Here is a 15,505-nt window from a genome sequence, read left to right as displayed (position 1 = left end):
GCCCCGCCCCGCGCCCGGCGCGCGCCCGCTGCCCGCCCGAGGCTGAGTCTGCGCGCGCCCGTCCGCCGCCAGGCGGAAAGGGTGAGTGGTCTGGGCGGCCAGCACGCCCCCGGGGCCCGCTCAACCCCAGGGTGAGGTGACTCGTGGTGGGCCAGAGAGGCCAGGCGGGGAAGCCACAGACGGGCATGTCAGCGTCGGTTAATCTTAGCCACACACACAAAGACCCCGGGATTTCAGGTTAAAAGAAGAAAAGAGCGGCTGTCAGCAGAATGGAGGGGATTGAGCAAAAGTGGGTGGAGTTTGCACCTGAATGAGTCAAGTGCTTGGCCAGACCTCAACTGTGATTTTGGGCCTGAGCTCAGTCAGAGGTGTGATGAAACCCACTTCCCAAGTGAAACCCTGGCCTGTTATTCCCCTCTGCCTTAACTTTGAGAAGGAGAGGTCAGAGTGGAGTCTCTTAAGTCCTGCTGGGCTTATCCTCAAAAGAGTGGCTGCGTCCTACCGTGCACCCCCTGCACTAAGGTGAATGACAACACCCCTGGTCTGGCGGCCCCCTTTGTGGACCCAGTGAAAGGTATCCCCTGGTCTTGGGCACCCCACAGTTCACACCTGCACACATGCCTTACTGCATACGGCTCCTGAAGTTTTGGGCTCTGCCCTAGGGATCTGAAGCTAAATGAGGGAGAATCACTGGGCTGCTTCCTGGGATCCTGCTTGGTCCTTGATTTCCTCAATCTGGGAAACTCCAGGCAGTTACATTTGGCACGGCAACAGCGGAAGCTCCCAGTGGTTCACCTGTCATTACTCTTCCAGACTTCAGGGCAGCTACTGCTGAACCTTTAACCGTGCTTTCCCAAATACCAAACTATCAGTTCCCTTCAAAACCTTTTCTTCCAACCACTTAAGCTTGAAAAATGGGAATCATCTCTTACGTGCTCCCTCAGTTCCTTTATCTCCTGTCATTCAAACCAACCACACTTCCTGCAACCGTCCTCTCCACCACTGTGAGTATCCATCCTCTTATCAGACTTTAATCCTGGGCTACTGCGGTAGTTTTTAAGGGCCTCCTTTGTTCACATATCTGGAAAATTATTTTTCCTAAAGTCTACCTTTGACCATGACAGTTTGCTGCTCAATACCTTCCCCTGCACACTGCCCCCCCCCCCACCATGGCCAAACACAGATTCCTTAGTTCGCCACTCAAGGCCCTCTGTCATGAGATTCCATGGGCTTTGTGTCATTGTGAAAGTCACCACTAGAAGTCCAGGGATCCTCTCCAATAATCTGTTATTGCCAGACTCTTATCCCGATGCTCCCCAACATCTCACAGCTCCCAAACGCAACTGTGCTATCAGGAAGTTCCAACACAGGGGTGGCGCACATTTCTTTCTTAACACAAACCGAAACACAGGAGCTCTCCCACGTGTTAGCTCTTTATTCTTTCACAGCTTGAAAGGTGGCTTCCTTGCTCCCTCCTGCTCCTTCCAAACCATGTCTCCCCCTTCCTCTTGCAAAACCCCTAGCTGCTATTCAAGTGATGCCATTGGGTATGACATCCACTGCCACTCCAGTCCTTGTCACCCATCCACTTCTGTCATCTATTTCTTCCAGGGGCTCCCCCCACTGTTCATGGAAGCTTTGATTCCTCGCAGTAGAGCACTGGAGCCCTTTCTGTCTTCAGATGGCCCGCCTATCTGTCCCTCAGTGATTCCTTCCCAACGGGAAGCCCTAGAACTTATTATAACCTGAAACTGCACTGTCTCCAAAATCTGAATGAAAGGCATCCCTCTCTACCCAGTACCTCTTGTACTTATAGCCCACTGCTCAGTGTCCCCTCATCATGACTTCTGAGCTCCTGACTGTATCTGCTCACAGTCTCCCTACAGTCCATGTTGCTGTGGTCCCTTGCCTCCTGACCACGTTGGATCCCGTGGATTCTCACACTTGATGCCATGTTCTCTTGCAGCGACACTGGCAAGGCCTGAGAGATAGTTTGGTTTCTCATTCTGCCCTGTTTTCATACCTCTACCAACAACCCCCCTTCACTCCCCTCTTCACCTCTTTCAGTTGAACTTGACCACATACTGCTCTCAGGAAACTGAAGCCCAAAGCATGAAATCTCTCATGTGTGCACCACCAAATCTACACAAACCCGCATGGGCCCTTCCCCCTCTTGCCTCTGGTTACACAAGTGAAGGAAGTACCCCCCTCCTAGCAAAGCCAGTCCTCTGCAGTGCTCTAGAGGGTATCCGTGGTCAGCTGAATAATGCTCCCTCCACCCTCCCCTCCTCCCCCCTTCCCTGGGACCTCTGAGTGTTCTTTTATAGGACAAAGGAGACTTTGCAGATGTAATGAGATTAAGGATGGAGCTGGGGAGATTATTCTGGAATATCTAGGTTGGCCTCAAGTGTAATCACAAGTGTTTTAATAAAGGAAAGGCAGAGGGAAGTTTGAGCACAGAAGGAGTGCAGGAGGCCAGAGCAGATGTGCCTCGCTGGTTTTAAAGATGGAGGAAGGGACAGTGAGCCGAGAAACGCAGTTCTGGAAACTGGAAAAAGGGAAGAAATGGCTTCTCCCCTGGGGCTCCAAGAGGGATCTTTGGCCCTATTGACAATGGGACTTTGGTCCAGTGAAACTAATTTTGGACTTCTGACCTGTAGAACTGTAAGAGAATAAATGTGCGCTATTTAAGCCCCCAAGTTCATGGTGGTTTTTAAGAGCAGCTAGAGGAAACTGATTCTATCTCAGCTCACCTTCCCAAGGGCTTCACTCCCTCCAGGTCTCCTCTCTCTCTGACATGGATTATGAACTGCTCTGTCTCTCCTGGACATTTCCATGCACGTGCAACATACTTTAGATCTCCAAACTTCAAGATAAAACGTGGCCCTTGACCTCACAATCTCCTAGCTACTATCCCAATTCCTTACCTTTCCTTCAGAGCAAAATCTTTCAAGAATAATCTGCATTTCAGGCTCAGTCACTTCCATGGCTGAAGCACATCTCCAGCAACATACTCCCTTCCACCACTGCCGTGTCACCTCCCATCTGGTCTGCTACTGAGTCCCTCCAGCCTGCTTTTCATACGGCAGCTAGAACTGAATCCTAAAACTATCACTTGACTTCCTTCAGTGGCTTCCTTTCCTCTTAGAATACTGCCCCCAACTCCTTGCCTTGGCTTCCAAGGGCCTTTGGGAAAGATGCAGCCGCATCACCTCCCACTATGCTCTCTGCTCCCCTAGATTCCAGCCCTTCTGGATGGTTCTTACCATGCTCCACGAGATTCCCTCCTTTGCACTTGCGGTGCCCCACGCTGGTTTCCCGTCTCTTCCTGTGACTGGCCTCATTGTGCCCTCAGGTCTCTTGCCCTCATGTCACCAATGCAGGGACACCTTCCCACACATCCCTCCAGAGCTGCCTCCCTCTGCTCACCGCATTGTCTCCATCGCTGCATAGTTTGGCTTCCGCACATCCCTTTTCACAATCTGATGTCATTTTGTTGCAGACACATGGGTTAAGTTGGTGAATGGGCCCTCTTCTCCATCCATAAGCCTGGCGAAGGACAGCCAGCCACGTTTCCCGCTCTCTCCCGAGAACCCAAATGCTTGGCACATAGTAGACACTCCACAAGTGTCAGGGGAAGGAGCCCATCTTCTGAGCCACGTCCTTTTCCCAGGCTCCAGGAAGACTAAGTGACTTACTCTTTCCCAAATACCCTTCAGGTTCTTCCCTGTGCCTGGAATGACTCTGAACTCCTCATGTGTAACCGAGGGGCCACTTCATATGGTGGCAGCCATGAGTGCCCCTGTTGAGAGCACCCCACTGCTGAGCAGCCTGACTTCCGGCTCAAGAAGGCCTGAGAATGGAGAAATAGAATTTTTAATGTTTTTTAAATTATTTATTTTCGAGAGAGAGCATGAGCAGGGGAGGGGCAGAGAGAGAGGGAGACCCAGAATTTGAAGCAGCTCCAGGCTCTGAGCTGTCAGCACAGAGCCCCATGCGGGGCTCGATTGCAGGAACCGTGAGATCATGTCCTGAGCCAAAGTCGGACACTTAACCAACTGAGCCACCCAGACGCCCCAGAAATGGAATTTGTACAACATGAAGTGAATACAACTTTCTTAGGGAAGACCTCTCTGACCCCCAGCAGGGGTCAGCTCATCCCTCACTATGCTCTCATAATATCTGTCCTTTCTCCCCACACTCCTGAACAGAACAGTAATTATTGGTTGGTGTAAGGCTTCCCCTGTAGACTCCATGGGGTAAGGGTTGTGAACATGATGTCGGGTGCAGGTACGTATGAATGTTTGTTGAATGAATGCATGAAGGATTAAATGAAAAGCCACAAGTCATTTGCTCTCCGATGAGCGCTTCCTTCAGAAAGGACCCTTACAGTCACAGCATTCTCCCAAGCAGGTAAGGCTACAGGCATGGAGACTCGTGTCAGCGTCCCTACTACTGACAAATAGCGTTGCTACACTGCCCTTTTACTGGAAGTCTGTAGCCTTCAAAGAGCTGTGCCCTCATCCCAACAGCAGCCCAGGGGGGTTGTGACGGAGCCTCTTGTTTGTAAAGCTGTCCTCATCCTAGCAAGCACAATCAGAGCTGAAAGGGGAGGAATTGCTACTGACGGGAAAACTACAGCTTGCATTTTCCACGTTCTGAGAGTAAAATAAACCCCAGTATGTTGTTACTTAGGTAAGAGACCCCACAGAACATTCTGTGCATGCAGAAACTAAACCGCCACCATCGGAACCCTTTTAGCAGGTGCATCCTGAGTTATTATTGGGCTGAAAATGCTACTTTGGGACAGGTACTAAAAGTATTTACATCCTGTTGTTCTAACTGCTGCTCAGAATATTCTGGAACGTGCATCTAAAGAAGAGAAACCATTTTTCTCAGTGAGCCTTTGTGACTGTTCAGATGTGATTGTTGAGAAAGAGGGCAGCGCTATAGGGTTGCTCTCGTCAGAAACAGACGAAAGCAATGTCCCAACCTGGAGTCCCTCAGAGACATGGAACTATTTTCAGTATTTGAAAATGGTTAATGGAAACTTGATATTCACTCACTTACCCACATTAGCTCCCTGGGTAACACTGTCCATCTTCTCCTGAACAATTAAGAAGCACAGGAAAACATGTATCATAGAATCAGTTCAGAATCCATGTGGGATCCATGCCAGGGGACATGCTTTAAAAGTTCTTTACAAACAGATGGTGACCACTGACCAGAAACAACTGTGCTATTTCTCAAAGTCCAAGGACACGTGGCTCTAGCCTTCTAGCACAGCTCACCTTAGCCTTTGTGCATGAGGATTCTTCTGCTCCTCCTCACCTCCACCATTCTCCCAGCTCCTCGTTTGCTGGATGTTACTATGAGCTCTTCTGCCATTCTCCCAGGTTCCCAGAGTGCAAGGTCAACAGGCTGATGCATAAATTTGTACGTCAGTACCTAGGTATGGGAGCAAGAGAGCAGTCTTCTCACCAAGGATGGAGGCCACTCACTATAAACAGCTCTCCTCTTCTCTTGGCTGTACTGGCTGGCATTGGTGGCCTTGACCATGGTCTGCAGTATTCCATATGAGCATGGGAGCATGCTACTCTCATGGTGCTTAGAAATGACTTCTTACAGACCCCTGGGGGGCTCAGTTGTATAAGCGTCTGACTCTCGATTTCAGCTCAGGTCATATCTCACAGTTTATGGGAATAAACTGAGTCAGGCTCTGAGCTGACAGTGTGCAACCTGCTTGGGATTCTCTCTCTCCCCCTATCTCTGCCCTCCCCCAATTCATGGCCGTGCACAAGCGCGCTCTCTGGCTCTTGCAAAATAAATAAACTTTTTTAAAAAGTAAAAGAAAAAGAATCCGGTGCTTAAAAGCTGCCTGAGTCCCAGAACACTATTCCAAATTCAGAATCCAGGAAAATGGTTTACCTAAACTAACGGTTCTCAGCTCTCACTGCATCCTAATCGGCCTGGTAAACAGCACTGATTTCCTGCCCCCCGCCCCCCCCCCGGCGCCCAGTGTTGAGAAGCCGGGATCTCTGCCCCTGGTACTCCTGGATGGGGTGCTTGTGGAGGGGGTGCTGTAGGGCCCTGAGCACACAGACATGGAACAGACCACTGAAGGAATGCTGGTGTTCCCTGGAAGTAAATAGGTTGGTTTTTTTTTTTTTAAGTTTATTTATTTACTTAGAGAGCAATCAGGGGAGGGGCAGAGAGAGAGGGAGTTGGAGAGAATCCCATGCAGGCTCCATGCCGACATTACAGAGCCCGATGTGGGGCTCAAACCCACAAACTACGAGATCACGACCTGAGCCAAAACTAGACACCCCTTTAATGGGGATTTTCTTAAGAAAAGAGTTCTGACTCCAACATGTTTGCAGAACACTGGGTTTCAACAGAGATGGGACACAGGATTCAACCTCTATACCTGCCACCCCGCCACCTCCTTTGCAGGAATGGCTTCTGCATGACACCAGCTTCTTCACAAAACTAGCTTCCAACCAAGTCTCACTGCATCAGGGCCAAGCACCGTGAACTCTAGTTCAGACCTGGGGATGTGTGACCTTGGGAGCCCTGCAAACACAGGAAGGCTGTGCTGAGAAGCTGGGAAGACTAAATGAATGGCCAGATGAAGCGGGAATGGGGAAGAAATAAGATAACAAGCGTACTCACCAAAGGACATCTCAGGGATTTGAACATGTACACATACCCTCTGGGTCTCCAACAGTATCAGATGCACTGTTTCCCGAACTTACTAGATCACAGACCCCTTTTCATTTGTGGAGTATTTTGTACCATTCATGCTTCGCAAAAATGCTTTGCGAACAGCTTTATTAAGTTAGGTCGCACTTCACATACACAGGCCTTGCTAGAGCTGCAGCGTCTCCTCCTCCGTCTCTGGCACCTCATTGCAGGGAAATTCACTCAAACGTGGATGAGGGTCTCGTTTGTGTCAGGCACGCTTCTAGGTGCCGGGGAGTCAGCAAGGACTAGACCCCCCAAACCCCTGCCTTAATACTTCAGGATACGGGAGATCTGTACCCTGTTGGTCAGGGCTAAATGCCAAGGAGGAAAAGATAAGGCAGGGAAAGGGGTGTGAAGTGTTAGGGTTCTTATGGGACTGGGTCACTGGGGAGGTGGTTTCTGAGTTAAGACCTGGGGACAGGGAGGGAGTAACAGAAGTGACTGTTTGGAGGAAGAGCGTCTCTGCTGAGGGCACAGCCACCGCGGAGGACTCAGCGGGACGGATGAAGGGGTTGTGTATTAACACAGGCGGACAGAGAGGTACAGCCGCAGAGTCAGTCAGGTCGGAGTGAGAATGCTTGCTTTCCTCAATGGAAAAGGAAGTCACTGGAGGGTTTTCAGCAAGAACCACGACAGGCCTTGGCTTCCTGTCCAACAACACTGTGCGGAGACCTGTACTGGGGAGCACAGAGAGGGCAGGGTGGCGGAGGTAAGGCGTGGTCAGGGCACGGCCACAGTCACCCAGCTGATGCCTCACACTTTTCGACGTGAACACCAACAGGATTTGCGGCTTGAGCAGATGAGGGCTGTGTGACAAAGACAAGCTAAGGATGATGTTGAGGTTTTATAGCTGGGGCGACCGGAGGGATCGAGATGTCATCACATTGATGGGAAACAGGTGCTGGGGGTATAGAGTCACCCAAAATTGAACACGTGAAATTGGAAATGTCTATAGATACATAGAGTAGCAGTTGGATATTTGAGTTCAGGGGAGAGATGTGACCAGATATAAATTTGAGGATGATTAGCACATAGATGGCATTTAAAGCCACGAAACAGGATGAGATCCCTGTAAGAGGGAATGTAGACAAGAGAAGAGGTTCAAGGTCTGAGTCCTGAGACCCCTCACTGTTTGGAAGACCAGCAGATGAGAAGGAATTTCAAAACAAAACAAAACAAAAAAGACTAATAGGTAGCAGCCAGTAAGTTGGAAGGACTGTCTGATAACTCCTGTCCTGAAGGCCAAGGGTACAAATGTTTCAAAGAGGAGGGAGGGAGCAGATGTTGCAAATCTGCTAGTATGTCTTCACTTGCCCTGACAATCCCCGTTTGCGCTAGGGGACCAGGTGTGATCATTACTCGTACCCCATTTCCTTTCAAATATGTCCCAGCTTAGATAGCACATTTGCAGGTCATCCTACTGATTGGCTCTGAATTTGGCAGTGTTTGGGTCACAGTGAGCTTGATCATGGTAGTCTGGGTGGAGAGTTGGTAGCAGCAATATGACCTGACTGTCTTCAAGAGGGGCAGGAAGAGGGAAATCAGAGAAATGAGTATAAAAACACATTCAAGGGGCCCCTGGGTGGCTCAGTTGGTTAAGTGTCCCGAAACTTGGTTTCAGCTCAGGTCATGATCTCACGGTTGTGCAATGGAGTCCCATGCCAGGCTCTGTGCTGAGTGTGGAGGCTGCTTAAGATTCCCTCTCTCCCTCTCTCCTTCTCTCTCTGCCCCTCCCTTGCTCTGGTGCAATCTCTCTCTCCCTCTCTCTCTCTCTCTCTCTCTCTCTCTCTCTCTCTCTCTCTCTCTCTCTCAAAAACATTAAAAACACGCACACACACATTCAAGAACTTCTCTTGTGAAAAAAAAGGAAAAGAACACAACAGTAACTGGAAGGGAGAGTGTGGCCAAGAGAGTTTTGTTTCTTTAACATGGAAGAAAAACCAGCACATTTCTAGAATGATCCAAAAAAGAAGGAAACAGTGATGGTGTAGGAGAGAGAAGGGAGAATTTCTGGGGCGCCGTTCCTGAGTGAGTGTTGTGGGGGTGTCACCAGCTGTATAGAGGGAGAGGTTGGCTGGCCCAAGGAACACCAGCAGTTGCCTGTAGTGAGAGGAGGGCAGGCCCGGGGGTGAGCAATGATCCGGAGAGGTGGGTGGATGTGGTTGTGGTGGGAACCAGCATCAATCCTCTTCTGGCTGCTTCTATTTTGTCTTGGAAATGGGATGAAATGTCACCAGCCAAGACCAAAGATGCTGTGTGGCGCAGCCCCAGGGGAGACTGCAGTTGAATTTGGCCAGGTTGGTGGTTTAGTCAAGTGAGGTCGCAAAGGCAGAGAGGAAAACAGGGTGAGAGTGTAGGGAGAGAAGAAATGATAGCTCCTCAGTATGGAATTTAAGCTGGGCAAATGGAGAGGACAGTTATCTGAAGAAGTTATAATGCTCAGCCATGTATCAGTACAACACACAAGTTCATTACATCTTTGATGTGTTGGTAATGTCCAGTAGGTCACCTGTCAGTTTATTGAGAAGTCTCATTCCACACATTCTCCTCTCGTTTTTTTGTTGTTGTTGTTGTTGTTGTTTGTTTATTTTGAGAGAGAGAGAGATAAAGAGGAGGATCCCAAGCAGACTCCATGCTGTCAGTGTGGAGCCCAATGCGAGACTCGAACTCACGAGCTGTGAGATCATGCCTTGAGCTGAGATCAAGAGTCAGACACTTAACCAACTGAGCCACCCAGGTGCCCCTAGTTTTACTGCCACTCTTCAGCTCAGGCGTCTACCGAATCCTGCCTGGTTTCTCTCCCCAGGTTCTCAGTAATCACCAATTTTGGCCAAGAAATCTATTAATGGCCAAAAAATAAATAATCATTTAAAAATATAAGCAGATTAATAAAGATAGTCTGAAATAGTCTAAAAACCCGTTTTGTGAGGTCTCTGCATTGCCCCCACATAAGGAAGCCCTCCATTGCCTATCACATGACTCCACAAATCCTCTGCGGTTCACGGCTCCCTCCACTTCTGCAAGCTTGTCTCTAGCATTGTGTAACTCTGTTCCAGATGGGCTGCTTTCCTTACTGCCCCTGCAAGATGCTGCGCATGCTGCGCGCTCTGCGTGAGATGCTGTCTCTGTCTGCGATTCAAAATCCTATGTGCTACACGTGCTAAACTCCGATAGTGGCTGATCCAGGGAAAGGGGTGGGATTGGAGCAGGCTGTGGTTGTGTGTGTGTGTGTGTGTGTGCACGTGTATATAACACACATACAGTTAACAGTTGTTATCTAATTTTTTTTGCAATATTTCTGTCTTCATATCACCTTTGTAATTTTGTAATTGGAAAAAGTTTAAATTTAATTAAAAAAAAGGTTCTTGGGGCACATGGGTGGCTGAGTTGGCTGAGCGTCCAACTTTGGCTCAGGTCATGATCCCACAGTTCGTGAGTTCGAGCCCAATGTTGGTGTTGGGCTCTGTGCTGACAACTCGGAGCCTGGAGCCTGCTTTGAAGTCTGTGTCTCCCTCTGTCTCTGCCCCTCCCCAGCTTGTGCTCTGTCTCTCTCTCTCTCTCAAAAATTAATAAACATTTAAAAAAAATTTTTTTAACTTTTAATTTCCTGAGACACTGAGAAATTAGAGCAGCTAGGGGATAGGTAAAAGAAAAAGGGACATCCTCCACCCTTGAAGAAGGAGCAGGAAGCAATTCTGGGTCCAGGATCATATATCAGTATGAAGAGAGACCTCCCACATCTGCAGGAGGGGCGGAAAACTGACCCATACAAACTTACCACGGATACAGAGGACGTTGGCTGTCATGGGGAAGGGTCACCCCTGAGACCCAGGCAGACAGGACCAGCCTAAGACTGAGCTAGATTAGCACAACAGAGAGCTGCCCCTTCCCCTCCACCCACCACCAGGCTAGCAAGCACCAAGTAATAAGCAAGAACTTCTGGGGAGGGTACAAGAGCAGGAGAGAGATGTTATCTTCTTTGGCACAGGCAAACAAGACTGAAAGTTGAGGATGGAACAGGAACCCTGAGAAAAACCCTCAAGAACCCCAGCCCCGCCCTACGTACAAGGTAATGCTGGAGGAATTGAAACAATGGTGCATGGAAGGTAACCATAACAATGGCCCAAGTCAAACCTCCCTGAACTCCTGAGTATACTGAATGGTCTAACAGAAGAGGTGTGCTCATTTGCAGGTATAAATACTATCTACTTCAATGTTGACTATACTATACATGATATTCAAATTCCATTCAATTCAGCATTCAACCAAAAATTACAAGACACATGCACAAGATTAAATAATAAAAAGAATAAATTTAAAAACCAAAGTCAACAAGAGACAAAGCAATAAACAAAATCAGATTCAGAGGTAACCCACATATTGGAGCTATCAGATAAGGAATTTACAATAACTACAATTCATATATTAGATGATCTGGGGGGGGGAAGTATACAATAGTCATAAGGAGATGAGAAATTTCAGCAGATAGATGGTAACTGTAAGGGAAAGTCAAATAGAAATACTAGGGGGAAGAAAACCATAATGAGTCAGATGAAAAATGCCTTCAAAGAAGGGAGATAACTGCAGAAAAAATATTAAAAACAAAATTCCCATAATTGACAAACTACATCAAACCACATCAAACAAATAACAATAACAAAAATACCTATACACATCATTTCCAATGGGTAAGTTTAAAAACTACATGGATAGTATTGCCCCATTTGTAAAAAAACCAAATTGTTTTCTGGAAAGAGATCATTAGAACATTTATAATGATTATTTGTGCATAAAGGAATCCCAGGAGAGTTTTTGTGTCTGCTTTTTACTTCCAATTTTCTTTAAAGATAAGCAATAAAACAATTTTCATTGACAAAAATCTAATTCTTTGAATATGGGAGCTTATCGCATTTGCATTTATTTTCACAAGGAATGTGTCCTGGGTCATTCTTCAATTTTTAAATTTGTTCTTTTTTCTTTTGCATTGTGAATTATGAGTTTTCCCTCTCAAATAGTTTGCTACACAGCTAATTTATAATTTGGATTTCATTTAAGAGTTTCAAGAACATATTTGACTATATACATACTTGTCTACCAAATCAAGAATAAAACATCTCAAATTAATTCTATTGAATCTCTTTGAACCATAAAGACATAATAGGCTCATTTGATTTCCTGTCATTTACTCTTCTTCTCTATTTATGTTGCATTTTAGACATTAATTTTCAGGTTATGATTTTATATTATAAAATGTATATGTAGACTTTGTTTTTTTAATTTTTTTAATGTTTTTTATTTATTTTTGGGGAACAGAGAGAAACAGCGTGAGCAGGGGAGGGTCAGAGAGAGAGAGGGACACAGAATCTGAAACAGGCTCCAGGCTCTGAGCTGTCAGCACAGAGCCCGACATGGGGCTCGAACCCACGAACCGCAAGATCATGACCTGAGCTGAAGTCGGATGCTTAACCGACTGACCCACTCAGGTGCCCCGTATATGTAGACTTTGAATATACATTTATTAAGATTTGATTCTATGATATTTACATGATCACTGCAGTTCTCAGCTATGACTTTACTGTTTGTGTATGGGGCTTACATTTTGATTAATTACTTGGTTTATTAGGTCAGTACTTCTGGAACGTTAATATACATGCAAATTACATGAAGATCTTGTTAGAATGCAGATTCTGAATCAGTAGGTCTGAGGTGAAGCCCGAAGTGATATTCCGCTTCCCTAACAAGGTCTCAGATGATATGATAGTTGCTGGATGGAAGATCACATCTGAGTAGCAAAGGGCTCCTTCTCTGAGTCTTCATGCCCCCATGAAAAGTACATGGATTGGATATTTTGAGCCCTTAATCCCTGAAGATGTTTTTATGTTCTTGGCAAGTGAGACACAGCTTGACTACATAAGCAATTTGGGGTCACAAAGGTTCTCCCTCAAAACTCTATGGACATGGATTGCATCATCTCTGTATTTTTTTATAGATTTTACTTATAAAATTTATAAATTTTACCACCTATATTGTTTTTTTGAAAAAGGAACTCTTATGCCAGTTTGCAACATCTTTAAAATTTTTTCAGTGTTTATTTTTGAGAGAGGGAGAGAGAGAGAGAGACAGAGCATGAGTGGGGGAGGGGCAGAGAGAGAGAAGCTATAGAATCCAAAGCAGGCTCCAGGCTGTGAACTGTCAGCACAGAGTCTGATGCGGGGCATGAAGTCACAAACTCTGAGATCATGACCTGAGCTGAAGTTGGATGCTTAATCAACTGAGCCAACCAGGAGCTCCTGAAACTTTTTTTTTTCCTTTGTGTATGTAATCTTCTATCAGGGCATTAACAGAGTTCTTAGTTTTACCTAAATTTTGGAACTCTGACGAGGGTATATTAAGAGTTTGAGACTCTTCATTCTGCCTAGGATCCAGTGAGTTATTTTAACTAGGAGATTTAGGTCTTAAGGAAGTTTTAGATGTGTCTGAATTTTGCTTTGGTCCATTTGTTCTGGTGCTTCTTCAGAAATAGTCATCCACATATTGGATCTCCATGTATATCCATGAAATCCCACATATACTTCTTTTCCTTTTTTCATTATTTTTTGCATTATATATATACATATAGATACATATGAGTTTCCCCCCTAGGCTTTCTTCCGTGTCACTGAAATAATTTTTGGCAGGGTTGATTCTGCTCTTTATTGCTTTGAATGCATCTTGACTGATATTGTCTGCTTAGTTCTAAAACATATATTCAATACCTCATTTATTTCTCTGTACAGTTCTGTCTGTACCTCAACATAATTGTCCACTGTCACATCATTTTACAGGACATCTATTTTATGGAGAGCATATTTTTTTTTAATGTTGAGAGTCAAGACCAGTTGCTGTCTGAAATTCATTGCATGCTTTCGCCACAAATGTTTTTCAAAAATATACACTTTCTCAGGGCAACTGGGTGGCTCAGTCGGTTAAGCATCCAGCTCTTGATTTCAGCTCAAGTCATGATCCAAGGGTCGTGGGATCGAGCCCCGTATCATGCTCTGGTGCATGCTCTCTGTCTCTGTCTCTCTCTCAAAATAAATCAATAAAACATTCTTTAAAAATATACACTCTCTCTGAACCTTACTGGTGGAATTTCATGATAGTCTCTACATAGGCAGCATATTAGTTTTATTCTTGTTTACTGAGTGTTGCTAATTAGTGGTCCAACCTGAGGGAAGCAGACAGCCTGAGAGCCACGGGCTCTGCTGATGAGGGAGGTTGGTCTCTGTAATTTCTCCTGAATCTACAGGGAAGCCACTCTGCCTGGCACCAGGATTCCAGCTGGTCTCCTCTCTGGCATCTGAATACCTCCTCTTGAGCCCCATGTCTCGATTCAGCTGTTACTGTGTCCACAAAGACTGGCCACCATCCCCCGCCGCTGCCCCTACCAGTCCCAGCAGCTTCTTGTTCAGGGAAGGGGTCCCGGCTTCACCCGGCTGCTCACCACAATCACCATCACCTTTCCGCTTGGGGACACATCCTCTCCTGAGCCAGGAGCCACAGCTCTTCCCCAATCACAGCAGCCTAGATCTCTGCGTCCTGCAATGCCACTGTCCACTGTCACCAGGGGAGCCCAGCAGTCCACACACCCAGCAAGACTCCCCAGGCACTTTCCAGATTAGTCTCACAGCCCACCCTTTTCCCCAGAATTCAGTCTTCCCAGCCCAGAGACCTCATGAGGGCCAAGACTGTACCCCCTGACTTCCCAGGAGCCATGCCAGAGATTTGGAGACAAGTTTATTTCTGCCATTTTGATTTGTTTCCTTTGCTTTCTGTGTAAACGGATGCGTTTCCCAATTTTATATTTTTTTGGCTATTTACTTAGGAATTGGTGGGCGAAGATGTTCGGAAATAAAATGTGTCCAAAAGCCAAGCTTCCTTACCCAAAGTGTCTGTCTTAGTCCATTTGGGCTGCTCTGATGGAAAAACCACAGACTGGGAGGCTTATCACCAACAGACATTTACTTCTCACAGTTCTGGAGGCTGGGAAGTCCAAGGTCAAGGCGAGGTATATTCAGCGTCTGGTGAAAGGGCCCCACCTCTGGGTTGGTAGATGGCCATCCTCTCACTGTGTCCTCACGTGGCAGAATGGGTGACGGTGCTCTCTGGGGTCTCTTTTATGAGGTCACTGCCTCCATCACAAGGGCCCCACCCTCACGACCTCAGCACCTCCCAAAGAGCACCATCACATTGTGGGGTTAGGATTTCAACAAATGAAACCGGGGGGGGGGGGGGGGGATATGAATATTCATTCAGTCTATAGCAGTCTCAGAACATTTTTTTTAATGAGAGCATAATTATCTTAGGCACAGTGATTACAGCAGGATTTTCTTCCTCTTCCTTTGCTTTTAAACAACATGGCCTTTCCAAAATTGCACATTCTAAACTTGAAAAATTAGAACTCGCATTCCCTTTTTGCATTGTAGATTAAATAGACTATAAGTTAGATGCTGCCTTCATGATTAAAGCGAGCCTATTCATGACTTTGTTTGACTTGAGATGTTCTAGTGAAAGCTAATGCTTTCACTCTCCAATGGAAGATTCCTCAGCCCCTATCACATTTTATTTTATAAACAGCTAATATAGAAATATTGTAACACTTATCCTATGTACATCAATTCAGAGTGAATTAGCATTCATCTTTGGGGAAAAACACCCCAAAACTTAGGGCTGGTATATTTAAGGATCTAAAAAAGCATCAGTGAATTCCTCTTAACTTCCA

At 46.4% G+C, this 15,505-nt stretch overlaps 1 protein-coding gene across 3 annotated transcripts in view; it reads right to left on the bottom strand.

The window, feature by feature from the left end:
- The window catches only part of TXNDC5 (thioredoxin domain containing 5), a 39,605-nt gene extending 24,916 nt beyond the window's left edge, over positions 1-14,689 (bottom strand). Inside the window, exons 1-2 of one of the 3 annotated variants that reach the window (XM_029943993.1) lie at positions 14,667-14,689; positions 5,292-5,448 (exon numbers count right to left, since the gene is read on the bottom strand). Coding sequence is in view for 1 of the 3 variants with exons in the window: in XM_029943992.1 (XP_029799852.1) it covers positions 3,430-3,443 (14 nt within the window). In the remaining 2 variants the exon portion in view is untranslated. Of the gene's footprint in view, positions 1-3,429; positions 3,719-5,291; positions 5,449-14,666 lie in introns of those variants that run through there. The other 2 variants (XM_029943994.1, XM_029943992.1) reach the window with 2 other exon arrangements.
- Positions 14,690-15,505: the final 816 nt, after the last annotated feature.

This window comes from Suricata suricatta, chromosome 7, assembly GCF_006229205.1.
Source record: "Suricata suricatta isolate VVHF042 chromosome 7, meerkat_22Aug2017_6uvM2_HiC, whole genome shotgun sequence".
Taxonomy (NCBI): Eukaryota; Metazoa; Chordata; class Mammalia; order Carnivora; family Herpestidae; genus Suricata; species Suricata suricatta.
The sequence above is the reverse complement of the archived record's forward strand: the minus strand, read 5'-3'. Positions and strand labels throughout refer to the sequence as shown.